This window comes from Arvicola amphibius, chromosome 7 (genome assembly GCF_903992535.2).
Source record: "Arvicola amphibius chromosome 7, mArvAmp1.2, whole genome shotgun sequence".
Lineage (NCBI taxonomy): Eukaryota > Metazoa > Chordata > Mammalia > Rodentia > Cricetidae > Arvicola > Arvicola amphibius.
The window spans coordinates 93,589,169-93,606,027 of record NC_052053.1 but is presented as its reverse complement, the minus strand read 5'-3'; the positions used below and the strand labels follow the sequence as shown (position 1 = coordinate 93,606,027).

General features: G+C 44.1%; 1 protein-coding gene across 1 annotated transcript in view; it reads right to left on the bottom strand.

Annotated features, from left to right (window-relative positions):
- Window positions 1-1,879: 1,879 nt before the first annotated feature.
- The window catches only part of Nek9 (NIMA related kinase 9), a 38,835-nt gene continuing 23,855 nt past the window's right edge, over window positions 1,880-16,859 (bottom strand). The window contains exons 15-22 of the mRNA XM_038336657.2: window positions 16,027-16,135; window positions 14,799-14,960; window positions 13,470-13,640; window positions 12,356-12,415; window positions 10,694-10,887; window positions 7,698-7,859; window positions 5,549-5,755; window positions 1,880-4,314 (exon numbers count right to left, since the gene is read on the bottom strand). Of these exons, the coding sequence (XP_038192585.1) occupies window positions 4,192-4,314; window positions 5,549-5,755; window positions 7,698-7,859; window positions 10,694-10,887; window positions 12,356-12,415; window positions 13,470-13,640; window positions 14,799-14,960; window positions 16,027-16,135 (1,188 nt within the window). The 3' untranslated portion in view covers window positions 1,880-4,191. The remainder of the gene's footprint in view (window positions 4,315-5,548; window positions 5,756-7,697; window positions 7,860-10,693; window positions 10,888-12,355; window positions 12,416-13,469; window positions 13,641-14,798; window positions 14,961-16,026; window positions 16,136-16,859) is intronic.

Below are 16,859 nucleotides of genomic sequence, written 5' to 3'. Positions count from 1 at the left end.
TTCACCCTATAGACCAGACTGGCCTTGAACTGACAGAGATCCACCACCTCTGCCTCCTGAGTGCTGGGACTAAAGGTTCTTAATCTCAGAACCATCTCTCCCGCCCCCACCCCACCCCAGATGCTTTATTGTTCATTTGTTTTTTGGTTTTTCGAAACAAGTTTTCTCTGTGTAGCCCTAGCTGCCCTGGAACTAGCTATGTAGACTAGGCTGGCCTCGAACTCATGGAGATCCGCCTGCCTCTGCCTCCAGAGTGCTGGGATTAAAGGTGTGCATCACCTTGCCTGGCCCCAGATACTTTGCCATGAAGTATTCAAAAATATAACTTTTAAAACTTGGTATAGGAGCATGTCTTGACACACTGGAGGCTGTAGAAACTCGGGGCCGTAACCTACACAGGACACACTGGAAGGGGTTTACAATCTGCCACTCCTTCAGTTGGGAATGATAGCAAGTAAAGCCAGATTCTCTTCCTTCATCTGCTGGGCCTCTTAGACATATGGATTTGGGATCCCACAATGTTATTAGGGTCACAGTTTAGAGCCCTCAAGGGGAAACAACTGTGTGTAGGTCTTACTATAGACACAAGCAGTTATTCATTCTTAAGTTGCCAAAGAAAGAAAACAAGAGCCCTTGTCTTTGTGTTCCCTTTGACCTCAGCTTTTGCCAGTCTTTTGAATTCAGCTAGCTCCGGGGAGGTCAGATCTGCTTTACGACCTGAGTCTCTTCCTGAGTAGAGGTCACATGGACGCTGCTTGTCAAGTCCGTATGTTGTTACTTTAAGCACATGTCATAAACATCACACATTTTAAAGTTCAAAAAGCTATGGGAAATTCTCGTGGTGAAACTCACAAGTTGGCTCTTTTTATTTAGAAGTGTGTACAGACATGCTGAGCCAAGATTTCCTAGTTCACGAAGCTTGTCAACATTTGCTTTCCGTCATTGGACCACCTCCACAATGACACAGATTGGCAAGCAAAGCTGTGACACAGATTTTCCTCCCCAAGGCCCATGACCTGTGAGGTTTTAATGATCAGCGCATTCATGTCGGCAGTTAATCACTGCGGCAATAAATGACTCCTAGCCTTGCAGGGAATCTCAGTCTTGACTACAGCCCACCGCACCTCCTGCTATCATGACTGATACTTCCTTTGAGGCCTGGGGACCTCATGTGAAGGACTTTCTGTAAAATACATATTTTCCTCTGGGCTGCTCTTCCTATCATGAATGTTTCTGAACAGATAACAAACCAAATGAAATTTGAGCGTTAGGAGCCTTTTGCTTTAAACTGCAGTACAGCACTCAGCCAAGAAAAGGAGCAGCTGTTGTGCCAAGGATACCAAATACAACTCAGCTGTCCTGAGGAAGTCTCAGCAACAAACTGGCAGGGTCACTTGGAACGGTCTCCCATCAGGACCAAGGAGGTGTGTAAAAGAAACCTAACGCCTCTCATCACTGTGCACGCATGTGTGCACGACTGCAGGCACACACACGCCAGTGTGTGAGGTCAGAGGCAGTGCTGTGATTCGGCAGGATGAACTCAGGTCACCAGGCCTGCCCAGCAAGCCACTTTGACCTGCTGAGCTACCCTGCTAGCCCAGGACTCTTCTTTTAATGTCTCTTTTCCCCACTCTGGGCTTTCTGAATTTTTACAAACTTTGTTGGGAAAAAAAGCTATTGCAGTACAAATGATTTTTCTGGCAAGAATGAAATTGGAAAACAGCAGAGGTTGTTTCTGTGTAACGTCTCACATTGTTTCTGTTAAAAGACCATTTTTTTTTCATTGTTACTATTTATTTATAGTAGACTCACAGAACCTTAGGTGTTTTGTCTCCAGTGACTGAGGTGGTGCACAGGTTTACTGAAGCACAGCGTCAGCTGAGAGTTTAAATGTTTATTTAAACAGAAATGCCACACCACTCCACCCTCACCCTTTCCAGCATCTGGCTAACAATAAGCTGGCTTTTCAGCAAAGTGTTGGCACAGAGGATTAACGCAGACTATACTGTAACTCAAAGCAACGCTACTGGAAAGCTCCAAACACCTAGCACTGTATAGAGGACAAGCAGGGCAATTCACCAAGATTTAGCTATAGGAAACCATTTGAATACTTTTCTGCTGTCTTGTATTTTGCTCAACTCAGTGCATGGCTGCCACGTTTCAACTGTTCTATTTGCATAGCTGTTTGGTGGAGAAAACAATCTCACGGCTGTCCTAGGCACAATTCTGAAAAGTGCAAATTATCTCTAAGGCACAGAACTGAGCTTCTCAGCTGGATTAATGGCAAACCTAGACTTCCAATGGGAACACACTAGAGAAAACACTGCCATGCTCTGCTAGAGAATGACTCTCCAGGGCTCCCGCCCACCTCAGCACTCACTCTCACCCACAGTCAGCGACATGCCCACAGCCCTCAGTTCCCAAGCAAAAGCAATGCTCAGAATGAAGACTTAAGCCCCGCCTCTCAGGCCTGCTGAGATGGTAAGCGTAAGGATACAGGACCTTGAAAGGCCAGCCAGTCCTGAAGAAAACCAAAGTTACATTGACATGATGAACCAAAACTCTCTGACAGGGTTTACAGCCAATGGCCAGACCCCTAGAACTTGTGACCTTATGTCAGGATTGGGCCTTCCCTTATTCTGGGTAAAGGCTTCAGTGATTACATCAGTACTATTGTACTAGGCTTCTCAGAATTGAGAAAACAATGGGACATCAATAATCCCATCGGACAGAGTTGCCCATCCCTCAGAGATGGGGCTTCCTCCCAGCACCAGCCTTTATACCGCTGGTTTAGGGAAATGGCAAAATTTTCTTCTGCACAGGTAGGTCCTCCTGCAATATTAAGATAGCAAACTTTTCTTTTTTTGCTTTGGTTAAAGGAAACAATATTAGTTTAGCTGTATGTAGCATGGAGGATGTGGTACTTATCAAAGCAGCTGCTGTGGCCCCAAACACAAGCAATTCATTAGACTTGGTGGAAGCACAAGGCTCACATTTAAGGGAAACCATCAGATGCTTGCCTAGAAGGTTGGCTCTTCTAGGACACAATCCTGTTTTTGGAAAAGGTGGCTTGCTCCTCTCAATAAGAACACAGTAGAAGTGAGCTTGCAGCCAGTTTCCGTTCACTTGGCAGGTTCTTCTACCTGTCAAGTTTTGGGACCCCAAGGATTTGGTGCTGGCTTTGGGCCACTCAAGTATGAAAGATGATACTGACTTACTGGGTATGATATGTCTTCAAAACACACCAAAGAGGAAAAATACTGACTAGGCATAGAAAGAGGGTGCCTGGGGCTACTTATCCCAGTCAGACCCCTAAAGGTCACGACACTAGAAGTACAAAGAAGCCTTCACAGGGGCAGAAGACTTTAGTGCCACTGAGGCAAGGCACCGAGGGAAGTGTTACCTTCCCTCCTGCTGATCTCCACAGCTTCATCTATTGCCCACTGGTGTTATTCTCTTAGATATCTCCTCTCTGGGAGGAATCCTTCAGAGCTGGGAAATCCCACCTTGTACTAACCGTAGCCTGAAAGTTTGGCTGTGTGACGAGGGACCTGCCCTTCCTCTGCTTCTCACTGATGTTTCAAGGAGCCTCCATAGGGAACACAATCTAAGCTTCCCCATAAAGCAGTCGGCTGCATGAAGCAACAACTTCCTGAACACAAGCTCTAGACTGACTCTGCCAAGAAAATTTCCTGGACTCCAGGCTTCTGAGAAGACATGGATACTTTACCAGGCCTGGCCACAGCCCACTCCAATTTTACATTTTCCCTTCCTTCACCCAGAGGTGCGATGCCTGATGTTAAAATCCGAAGGCAACTTCCAATTAATGATGAAAATGATAAATGGGATATGAGGTGCTACCAGCGCAAACAAGGTGAGTACTATGTCTCTTCTTCAAAGGTGGGATCAAAAGATGAGGTACAGAGCTGCTGTTGCTATGGCAGTCACTGATGACAAAGCCAGGGCCACAGGACCCTTCCATTCTCTGAAACAATAATATCACTCCTAGATCCTATCTAAAAGGCAATGCCACTCTCCAAATGCACAAGGAAAGTGCTTTAGAGCCTCCCTCTGCCCTGTGCTCCGTGTCTGCAAGTGAACAAAGCCAGGAAAGCTGCTCTCTGCACTCGGTAAGTGTGCGGTGAAGTTCTTTGGGTCCCAGTTTCCTGAGGGCTATGTGGGTTCAGGAGACTAGAGGCTGGGTCGACAAGAGTCTGTTCCAAGGAGGCACCAGGAATCCGAATCTAAGTCAGGCTTCGGATCCACTTCCATTTCTTCCTTTGCTGTCTGAGTTCCTTTGGAATGCAGCCCCACCTGTGCAGACAAAGCAGTTTCACATGAGCAGCAAATGAATCAGCACTGGCCATGGTTCTTCAGGACGGTGTTTCCAGCTCTCAGCAGTTGCTGCCAGTCTTGTGGAAGGCTCTGGTGGCACTGCCTTGGAAACAGTCCCCATCTTTACATTTATGCAGGTAGAGTAACTACTTCTGGTTTGCCCAGGCCTATGGGGTTTGGGGTATTAGTATGAAAATAAAATGGCTGGGGATCGTAGTGCACATCTCTAATCCCAGCACTCAGGAGGCAGAAGCAGGAAGATCTGTCTCCGTGAGTTTGAAGTCACACTGGTTTATATAATGAGTTTCAGACCAGCCAGGGCTATATAGGGAGATCCTGTCTCAAAAAACAAAAACAAAAAACAACCCTCTTCCCCCACCACAACCATCACTCCTGTGCCTGCTACCATGCCAATCTTATCTCAGGAATGGACATCACCTTCTGAAGTGCTTCATAGACACTGTTTCCCTCCATCTTCTAAACAACTTACATTAGAGCAGGTTGTTGACAAAGTTACGAGTCCAGATCACATAAGACAAAGCCAAGGAAGGACGCTTCCTCACTCATACCAGGAAGCATCATATGCAAAACGTTTTCCCCAACTATTTAACCTGAACTCAATAAAGCCATAACTCTAACTTTAGTTTTCAGAAAAGAGCACGAGTGTGCCCGTGCCACTCTGCAGGTAGAGGACAACCCTTACTTGGGAGATTGTCAGGTCTATGTGACAAGTACCTTACTTAGCTGAGCCATTTCCCCAGTCTTACATCATTTTTAGAATCTCCTTTAATCAGTGGTAGATCACTTGCCTATCATGTGCAAGACACTGGTTCAATTTCCACTATTGCACAAAATAATACACAAACGAAATGGTTAAAGTAATTATGTATACACATAAACACCAAATAGAATGGCATTTTAATAATTACTGAACCTATATGGTAGGCATAGAGGTATTCATTATAATATTTAGACATTTTCATAATAAAAGTAAAAGAAAAAACAACTAGTAATAGAAAACTAAGTTAGGTGTTAAATATGATAAAATCCAGATACCTGAACCAGGTAGGTCCAAGGCTCCTGGAATCAAGCCCAAGAGTCACATCATTAAGAGACAGGGAATCACAAAGGGCAAAGTTGACTCAGTACCTTACAGTTTGTAAACTTTCAAAGCAGATTTAGAAATTCAATTACTCTTCAAGAATGCTCTCACCTGCTGGCCTCCTTCCAATCTCTTGTTCAGCTTTTGTAGTTGGGTAAAAATCTGGAGGTTTTCTTGTTGTAGCTTCTGTTGTTCATCGAGACACTTTAACACCAGAGCCTGCAACCTCTCGACCTCCGCCTGCAGAGTGCTGCACACACAGGCGGGCGAGGCCAATGCTTTCCCAGCACACGGCACTGCAGGATTCAGTCGGGGTGGCTACGAACAAGGAGAGAGAGAATGCGGGAGGATCTGCCATGGGTCCCGGTGTAAACAACTTTCACTTTAACCAACACAGTAAGACAAATGTACACAAGAACAGGCGACAGTGAAACAGAAAAATGCCAGGATTTCAACTGCACTTGGTACTAATAGGACAAGGGAACTCTCAGTGCTTAGGCCTCATTAGTCTACAGTAAGAATCATCTATTTGGGAGGATTTTGCAAAAAATCTTTATATTTTTATATGCTCTTTTTAAATGCTGAGGTGAGGAAAAAGCATGAATTTATTTGGAACAAGTTCTGATCACAGCGAGGACATGGCTCACAAAATGTAGCTGGTGACGCTGCAGAAGAGACCTGAGGAGAGTTCGCTGAAGGAAACGGACAGCACAATTTAAGAAGGCCAACACAGCAAGGGGAAAGTTCACCTTCAAGTTTTAAAGGTTTGTCCCCTCTCTCCTGGGAAGGCTTTCAATTACTATTCTAGCCTGATTTTTCTTCCTTATATACTTTTTAGTAGGTCAGAGTCAAAATCCCAGCACTTGGAGGCAGGTGGATCTCTGAGTTTAAGGCCAGCCTGGTCTACAGAGTTCCAGGACAGCCAGGGCTGCAGGGAAACCCTGCCTCAAAAAAAAAAAAAAAAAAAAAAAAAAAAACAAATCAATTAAAAAAAATCAAGCCGGACAGTGGTGGCGCACACCTTTAATCCCAGCACTAGGGAGACAGAGGCAGGCAGATCTCTGTGAGTTTGAGGCCAGCCTGGTCTACAGAGTGAGTTTTAGGACAGCCATAGGTTTTATAGAGAAACCCTGTCTTTAAAAAAAAAAAGGAAGAAAGAAAAAGAAATAGAAAGAAATAAGGCCTGTAGTGTACTGAAGGAGCAGCGCATATACATCTATCCTGTGTAGAATGAATTGTGGTAAATCAGCAGCTCTAAAGCAGGGACTTTCAGGCTTGAGAAGCGGCGTAGTTATCACTTGACTTTGTGAGTTGGGTAGTTTATAGCACAAATGCAATTACAGGTGCAGGGTGAGTATCTCTTATCCAAGTGCTTGGGACCCAGAAGGTTTCTAAATCTCATATTTTGCTAAATTTTGGAATTTTTGCATATACATAATGAGATATCTTAGGCTATCTAGGACCCAAGGCTAAACATAAATTCTTTTATGTTTCATAGAGCCCTTGTAAACTTAACTTGAAGGTCATTTAATGCCTTATTTTAATAATGTACCTATTCTGAACTGCAGTCCATCTCAGGAGCTTAAGTGTGGCATTTTCCACTCGTGGTATATCAGTGCTCAAACAGGTTTGAATTTATGAACATTACTGTGATGCACAACCTGTAATACATTTTTGTTTGTTTGTTTGTTTTTTGGAGACAGGGGTTTCTCTGTGTAGCCCTGACAGTCCTGGAGATTAAAGGTGTGTGCCACCATGCCAGGCCCTGGCATTACTTCTTATATTTAGCTCAACTCGCTCTCATGGTGCCATGAGAACTAAGTCTGGGGACTAGGATTGTGGCTGTTCGTGGAGTACTTGCTTAGCATGCACAAAGCCCTGGTAGCATACTCGGTACTGCCTAATTGGGTGTGTGGCACATGCCTGTAATATCATCTAGGAGGTGGTGGCAGGAGTAGCAGAGAAGTTCAAGGTTATCCTCCATCTTTGGCTAGGCTACAGAATTTGTTTCACAAAGAAGCAAAGAAACCATTACAACAAAAGACTAATTTGGAAATGTACAGCTCAGTTTTGGTACTTCTGAGGAAGAGGGAAAATAATCCTCTGGTGCTAACAGGTAGAGAGTGGCTGGCTCTTAGAACTACCAAAGAGACAGTGTGGTGTGGCCCAATGAACTAGAAGACACGGTGAAGGTAGAAGAACCTAAGAACTCACAATCACCATCTACCTAGTTGAGGTTAAAGACAGAAAACTCAGTTACCCAGGCTCCTACTGGGGGCTGGTGTTCTGGAGGAACTTCAGATGCGACTTTGAGTCCTTGTAGCTCTTCATAAGGCAGGGTGTCCTTCTCAGACTCTGAAAATGCTCTACTTAGGGGAGTTGGGCTGTCAGGCATGGGGATGAACTCTGCGTTCTCCAGCTCCTAGGTCCGCAAGAAAGAATCTCATCAGTGTGTTTGCAGCAGTCTACAGTCTCCCAAGTCCCCTGTAGCTTTTTCTTTCATTCTGTTGTGACATCAGCTCCCTCTAGTGGGACAGAATAGTGGTGGCTAACAATATCTATTGTCTAACCTGGAAACAAACTGCTACCCTTTCTTCAGTGATAAAAATTCAGACTCAAGTTCAAGAGCAGTTGTAGCTGACTCATTTCCCCAACACGATTCCCCACACACTGTTTAGCGGGTCAGGAGGCTGAGGCTGGAGGTGTGCTGCTTCCTCTGCTCTCTACCCTCAGCTTACCAGCTAAGCCCTACTAGAAGATCAACACACCACCCTTTCGTACAAAACTAAAAATTCCACCATGCGTGGTGGTGCATGCCTTTAATCCCAGCAGAGGCTGTGAGTTTGGAGCCAGACTGGTCTACATAGAGAGTTCCAGGCCAGTCAGGAAAAAAAAATCCATAAACTGTAAATGTTTGCTGGCCATGCTGCACATACTAGTGATTGAGGTAAGGAGAATAAAGCAAGAGGTGGGTTAAGGACACCAGGAAGTCAGCAATTTCAATTTCATCACTGAGAAATAACAGTGGTCACTAGATAGTCTCGTCCATCTGCTTTTGTGCAATCTATTTTCTGAAAGAATAAGGTCTTCCTGATAGAAATTCCATCTTTTAATATAAAATAGTTTTCTTTTCTTTTCTTTTCTTTTGTTTTTTTGAGACAGGGTTTCTCTGTAGTTTTGGAGCCTTTCCTGGAACTTGCTCTGTAGACCAGGCTGGCTTCCAACTCACAGAGATCCGCCTGACTCTGCCTCCTGAGTGCTAGGATTAAAGGAATGCACCAACACTGCCTGATAATAGTTTACACGTTTACTGTCTGTATCTTATCTTTAATAAACTATTTCTATTGTAAGGCACTTCAACTGCCCAATAGTTCACTTCTACAAACAGTATATAATCCATGAGCTTAATTTTTGCACAGGTACACTCACCATTTAAACTCGTTTTATCTATGTGTATACTTAGGAAGCACATACAATAGTAAGTTACCTAATGACTTTTGTTATCCCTCCCTGTATAGAGTTACCCTATAATGGGGCAATGATGCCCCTACTAGATACCACAGGCTAACAAACAAAAGGTCCACTGCTAGAAATGGGTTACCTCTTTTGAAGTTGTTGGCAACTGAGGGTCTATACAGCCCCACATTACAGGCTATGGCCAGTGTTCCTGGTTACCCTCTAGAACTTAAGAGTAAGACTTTATTGCTCACTTGGGAGGCAGAGGCAGTTGGTTCTGTGAGCTCAAAGCCAGCCTCATCAACATAATGAGTTCTAGGACAGCAGGGGGGGGGGGGCGGGGGGCGGGGGGGAAATACAAGTGAGTTCTTGTATTTAAAAAAGACTTTACTGCTGAAGACATCACATAGTTGAGTCCTAGAACATAGAGAAGCCAAGCTGGCACTTCCCTGAAAGTCTTATCCCTACCAGTGAGCTTTCCAAATTGCTTAAGTTACTATGTACACCAGCAGAGGAAGGGGAAACCACCTAACTGTGCATAACAACTGGCCTAGCAAGACATGCTCAGCAGCTTGAATATCACTGGAGTAACCAATAACGTTCTGACTGAATTTAAGGCCTGCACCACAAGTTGAATGTCATACCTGGCACTGTTATTGGGACCAAAAATGTGGCATAGATAGCTCATAGGCCCTAGGGGGAACCTACTAACTACTACTACTTTGTTAAATGGACAAACTGTATTAAACTGACTCCTAATGACTTACTGTCCTATTCACTGATCAGCATATCTCTCAACCTTCATCTGAGAAGCTTCTTTTGGCAGTAGATAGTGATTAACACAGAGACCCACACAACTGGTCATGTGCAGAGAATGAGACATCTCTACCATACCCTCTCCTCCCAGTGTCAGGGCTCAGCGGAAGAAGAGGGACAAGGACTGTAAGAGCCACAGGCTGTGATGACTCCCTGGACACAGCAGGGCGGCTGCACACAGAAGCTCACAGCAGCTGCAACAGCTGTGCAAGCACAAGCCAGACCCCAGCCCCAGCCCCAACCCCAGCCCCGGCATGAAGAGGAGGCAGGAATGAAGTCCTGTCTCCCACAATGGCTAGCTGCAGAGAGAGAGGAGTCAGAATTCCTCAAGGCAGCTCCTGCCAGTTAACAACACCCAAGAGTATACGGGCAGCACACACTATACCTGATGGGCTTAGAAAAAAAATGAGGGGACAAAGTTGGGTTCATAGTAAGGGGGACTGGATCTGGGGAAGAGTTGGGGGAGAAGACTGAATTAAATATAACCAAAATAGAATGTACAAAATTTTCAAAGAATAAAAATAAAAAATATCTTTGAGATGGGTTACAAAGATAAAAAAGGTAAGTTACACAAATTTATTACATTCACTTTAATAATATAGGCATGTATTTAATAATACAGTGGGCCCACTGGTGGAACACGCCTTTAATCCCAGCACTTGGGAAGCAGAGACAGGTGGACCTCTGTGAGTTCCAGGCCAGCCTGGGCCACAAACTGAGACCCTTTCTTAAAAAGAAAACAAGCAAACAAACAAACAAAAACAAAACAAAACAAAACAAAACAAAAAACAACCCTGTGATAACATGCCGTGTCATTTCTTCTTGGAAATGAAACCAGGATTAGTTTTGCGGTGCCTTCTTCCAGGTGGGAGCCTGAAGCCTCATCTCCTGTCTAAATTAGCAGGCACAAGAAATGGAGACCCACACAACCCTTACTGACTCCTGCTAGACTCATCCTCTGAAGTATTTGTTCCAAGGAATTACCTTCCGAAGCCAGCCAGGACAGGAGCTGCTAGCCCCACAACTGTTGCCCACGGCCTCTGGGGGACTGATGAACCCTTCCATTCCACGGTCTGCTTCCATTGTTCCTCGGAAGCCTCCACTTGGATCTGGAGTTTCAGATTCCCGCCGGCTGTCTTCCTCTTCACCACCGCCACCTGGGCTGGAGCTCGGAACCGCTGGTAGTTATGATACAAAAGGAGAGAGCTTTCCTATGCCGCAAAGAGACTGACCATCTGACAGACCCACTCATCCTATAAGTTCCTAGAGCTGCATGAAGTGTAGTGTTCAGACAAATATCTGACACTAAACTTAAAAATTGTTTTAAAAAAGATTTTTAAAAATTTTAAAAAATAAAACAAACAAACAAAAATTTAAAAGCTGGGCAGTGGTGGCGCACTCGGGAGGCAGAGGCAGGTGGATCCCTGTGAGTTCGAGGCCAGCCTGGTCTACAAGAGCTAGGACAGACTTGATAGCTACAGCAAAACCCTGTCTCAGAAAACAAACAAACAAACAAACAACCCAAAAAAGATTTATTGTATGTGTATGAGTATTTTGCCTGCATGTATGTCTGTGTACCATGTGCACACACTGCCCTCAGGCTGTCAGAATGGCAGCATGAGACTTTACTCCATGAGTCATCTTGTGGGTCCAAATTTTTATTCTTTTGTTTTCTTTTGTTTTTGGAGACAGGGTTTCCCTGTGTACCCTTGGCTATCCTGGAACTTGCTTTGTTGACCAAGCTGGCCTCAAATTCACAGAGATCAGCCTGCCTCTGCCTCCTGAGTGCCAGGATTAAAGGCGTGCACCACCACTGCTCAGTTTATAAATTTTTATTCTTGAGACAGAGTCTCTAGACATAAAGACTGCCCTTAAACTTGGCATGTAGCTGAGGATGGCCTTGAACTTCTGATCTTACTGCTACATCTTCCCAGTGCTAGGATTATAAGCATGTGCCACCATGTCAGGCTTACATGAAGGTATTTTTATGTTATGATAACCATAATTCATGTCTGTTTTCCAAATCCTAGTGCGTGTCTGGCAGGCAATTCACTAGCAGTATCTTCCACTAGCATTTGCCTTATGTAAAAAGTTCTTCAACACTGAGCCAAACACCTCTTAAGTTTCCACAAAATAACAAGGTAAATTCTGAAACATCGGCACACACGACTTCTTTCCTGGCTCAGGCTCAGGTGCTAGAGAACCATGAAGAGGTTATAGCTGGGAAGCTAGTAGAGGGCTTGGGCTGACTGTCCTAAGTTCAAGGTTTAAATGACTTTTCTTTCTGAGGGCCTATTTTGAACAAGGTTTTTGGAGACAGGGTCTCACTATGTAGCTCTGGCTGTCCTGGAACTTGCTATATGTCCTGGAACTTGCTCTGACCTCAAACTCATGAAAATCCACCTGCCTCTGCCTTCAAAGGGCTGTAAAATTTTAAAGACTAAAATACCTGGAATGCCATGGAAGTAAAAGTCTCCAGGGATGGTAAGGAATAGACTTCACATCACAATGAGGAGCAAGTCTCTTACTCACTTCCACAGCTGGTGCAGGCGTGGCAGACACAATCACCCAGATAGCCATGTCAGAGCAGCAACACTCACCACAGTACAGCCTTCCCTCCTGATCACAGCTTTCCAACCCACTCACCGGTTCCGATAGACAGGCCGCTGCTGTTAGAACGGATGGTCTTAGAATTCAATACTTTCTCTGGGGAAAAATAAGCAATAGGTAAGCACTGTATACCGACGCTGGCAGGAAGAGTGCAGGGAGACAGCGCGGGGAGGAAGTGGTCACTGGCATCTCTGACTCGCAGTAACTTAGTACTTAATATTCACAAGTTAGTCTCAGAAGTGAGACATTTCCTGAGCTACCACACACACAGTACTGCTGGAAGTGCCACGGAAGCTTTACAAAGTAACAATGCCTAAATCCTACCAGAAATCTTGATTAAATTGGTCAAGGATGGAGCAGCACTAAGATTTATAAAAGCCAAGGCTTTTATCATGGAGTTCAAAGTAATGTTTCTGCAAAAAAGCATGGAAATTTTCTTTTTTTTTCTTTCTTTTTTTTTTTTGGTTTTTTCGAGACAGGGTTTCCCTGTAGTTTCTAGAGCCTGTCCTGGAACTAGCTCTTGTAGACCAGGCTGGCATCGAACTCAGAGATCCGCCTGCCTCTGCCTCCCGAGTGCTGGGATTAAAGGCGTGCACCACCACCACCCGGCTTCTTTTTTCTTTATTTTTTTGGAAATTTTCTTTTAAAAGAATCACTGAGCCAGGTGGTGGTGGCACATGCTTTTAATCTCATCACTCAGAAGGCAGAGGCAGGTGAATCTCTGTGAGTTCGAGGCCAGCCTGGTTTACAGAGTGAGATCCAGAGTTCCAGGACAGGCTTTAAGGCTACATAGAAAAACACTGTCTCAAAAAAATAATAATAAAATAAAATAATAAAAATAAATCCACCTGCGCTCAGGAGGTGGAGGCAGAAGGATCAGGAACTCAAGGTAATTTTTGGCTACTAAGTTCTGAGTTTGAGGCTACACTGAGCTACATGACACTGACACGCAACAGTCCAATAGAGAAGAAACATCAGACGACTAACTTGGGAAACGAAACTGTTCTGTTCCTAGCACTTTGTATGGCATCTCCATCCAGCACATGTCTTGAAAAAGCAGCCTCTGCAGCCTCTGCTTCAGGATACTTCTGTTTCCAACAATGTCAGTCCTGCCCAAGTCACCCCAACTCCATATATATGAAACTCTTACCAACAATAAGAATGGTGTGCCAGCCACGGCAAGAAAGGTCTGGGACATGATGCAGTGATCCAAAAATAGGCCGAGGCCATGAGGTACAGATATCAGAGCCATGTGGTCTCTCTGTGGGAGTCATTGCCAGGCGGCCGTTGCCACCATTTCCCCAGGCAAAAATGTGATTATCTAGGAAAAAATTAAATAGCAGATTAATAGGACACTATTTGCCTAGTTCTGGAACTAGAAAGATGTCCTACTAAGTACCAAATGAAAGAAAAGCTGAATATTTCTCTATTTACAGCCTAAAACTCTTCCTGATCCCACCCTGGTAAAAATGACTACTGCTTCTATGTCTGCCATTCATTCGTTCACTCATTCACTTGCTCATTCATTTGAACAAGTAAGAGAATCTACTTCACAGCAAGTGTTGCTCAAGCTGTCTGAGGCAGGACATAAAGCCATGTCCTTGCTCCAGTGACTTCAGTGGGGAGAATAACAACCCCAAGGCGAACAGCTCTCTCCTATTTCAGACAATGGCAAAGGGAGTGCTGTGAAACAGGAAGGATATGAGTAACGTGGGATGGCATTTCACCATTTGAGAGAAAGTGCTCAGAGGCGCACTCTTTGACACTCAGCAGAGATCTAGTTGAACTGAGTGAGTTTTCAGGCAGACTTAAGAGCAAAAGCAGGGTTGCACAAGCAGAGAAGGAGGCGGTTCTCAGGAGCAAAGTAAGACAGAGGGATAGTGGTAGAAGAGGTCCTGTCATAGGGGCCGTGCAAGCCTGACTGATGTACCAAGCCGTAAGAGCAGGAGGTATTTAAGAGGACCTCTGAGGTTATGATCAGAACCAACTGCAAAAGAGCAAAGGTGGAAGCAAAGACCAGTTGAAGTACGGATAATAGCAAGAAGTTGTTGGGTATATTCGGAATACAGCATGGAGAGTTCAGGATGGCGCTGGGTAAGAAGTCTGCAGAGGAACAGAGCAGAGTGTAAAGGAACAGGTTCATGGAGGAGAAGAGGTGGCCGTCTCTAGCACAGCACCTATATACTATAGGCAGACAGCCTATGTGCTTCTTCCCACATACCCAGCCAATGCTGATCGGGACCAACATGGTACTGTACAAGACAGACAGAAGTACTCAACGGTTCTGGAGATACTTTACCAAAAATGTCCAAATAAAAAACAGGTGAACTTAGGATATTAACCTGCCATTATCTAGAAATCTGGCCTGTAAAAAATTTGCTACATTGGACATATGCCAGTTAGACAAAACCTTGTTTCCTAATCGGAATTAAACCAGCCACCTGTCTGGAAAGCAGGAACAAAGCATAGACAGACTCACCATCAGTGGCGGCAATGGTGAACTCATCGCCACAGGAGACCCTGATCACTTGCTTCCCACCAAGCGGTCCCCCCAACAGGTTGATTCCCAGGCGCTTCTTGTAATTCCCAACACCCAGCTGCCCACACTTATTACAGCCAAAAGTCAGCAACCGACCTCGTTCTGAAGGAGAAGCAAAAATAAACAGCCAATCACAAATGAACCATGAAACAGAGAAGATACAGCAATGCAGGCTCCATGCACTAGAAGACAGAAACATGAAGCTACCCAGATGATCTTGAGGTAGAGTATCTAAGCAGTGTGATCAATCAGAACCTCTAACTGACCACAGCATTTTTCCAATATTTCAAACAATATTAAAACCAAAACACCAAAAAAAAAATCCCCCCCAAAACAAAGCAATTTGTTTATTGTGCATGCATAGGTGGATGAACATGCCATAACTGAGGTCAGAAGACAACTTTCAGGGAACAAAATTCTTTTACCATGTAGGTTCCTGGGACCAAACTGAGGTGTGGGTAGCTACCTTAATTCAGAGAAAGGGTACTACCCTTAATTTAGAATACTTACAGTAGGTGCCAATCATAAATATGGTTTTTGTTCTTTTAAGAATATTTATAGCTGGGCATGGTGGTGCATGCCTTTAATCCCAGCACTCAGGAGACAGAGGCAGGAGGATCTCCAAGATTGAGGCCAGCCTGGTCTACAGATCAAGTTCCAAGTCAGCCCCAGCTACACTGAGAAACCCTGCCTCAGAAAACAAACAAACAATAATTTACTTATTGACTTAAATATATGCATATATTCACTATATATAAGCATTTGCCTCTCTGTGTGTATGTCATATGTATGTGTGTCCTCAGAGGTAAGAAGAGGGTATCAGATCCCTTGAAGCTGAAGTTATAGTCACTTTTGAGCAATCCAAACTGGGTGCTGGACATGGAACCTGGGTCCTCTGGAAGACCAGCAAGTAAGCACTATTAACCACTCCACTGTGCCATCTCTCCAGCTAGAAGTGTGGTGTTCTTATTAAAGTGCACATTCATTTTGTATTTATAGAAATCATTTTTTAAAAATCTGTGCTTAAATGCCTAATTTGTTAATAACATAATACTGAGTACTAGGAAGAAGTCAGAAGATGCATTAAGAGGATTATTAAGAAAGTTAATATTTCACAGCACAAAAGAACCTGAGCTTTGAAGGCATATGATACAGCTGAACAACTTACCATCAATAGCAGCTGTATGAGTCTTGCCTGGGGCAATGGTACGAATTTTGTAAAAGGACAACTGTTTGGCCAAGGTAAAGGAGGTCGTGTAGGGCACTTCATGGTATGCCTGAGACAAGTAAAACACAGAGCAACAGACTCATAAAGCAAACAATGGTGATGGTGGTGGTGGGGCAGGCTGAGGATGGAAAAGGCCTTTCAAACAAATCCTGCTAAGAGAGGGTACCACATAGCGTCCCATCTTCAACAGGACATAAGAAATAAGCTCAATACAGAATCAAATTTGATATAAGAAGCAGGAATTTCTGAGTATAAAACCTACATTCTGAATTAAAGCATGCAACACAAGAACTCTTCAGCTCAGGAGATTATGATCTAAGGACAGAATAATTGGATCTGTTGCTTGCACGCTCTGCCTCTTTAACAAGGAAGGGCAGAGTAAATTTGCTCTTCAGCTTACAAAGAAATCAGTTATTGTGATCTAATTTTACCTACAAAGTAGTGTTTCACAAAATTTCATAACACATATTCCTCTGATTCTTGTTAAAAAACAAAAAACAAAACAAAAAACAACAACAACAACAACAACAAAAAACCATGTAGCAGGGCAGTGGTAGTGAATGCCTTCAATACTAGCACTCAGGAGGAAGAGGCAGGTGCATCTGAGTTCAAGGATAGCCTGGTCTACAGAGAGAATTCCAGGACAGTCAGGGCTACACAGAGAAAAACCAAAACCAACAACAACAAAAACCCATGTAAATGAAGTTCACAACATATCTGCATCTTAACAAACCACAAATCAAGTGGCAAATTTGAAGATGCCTTTCAAACTA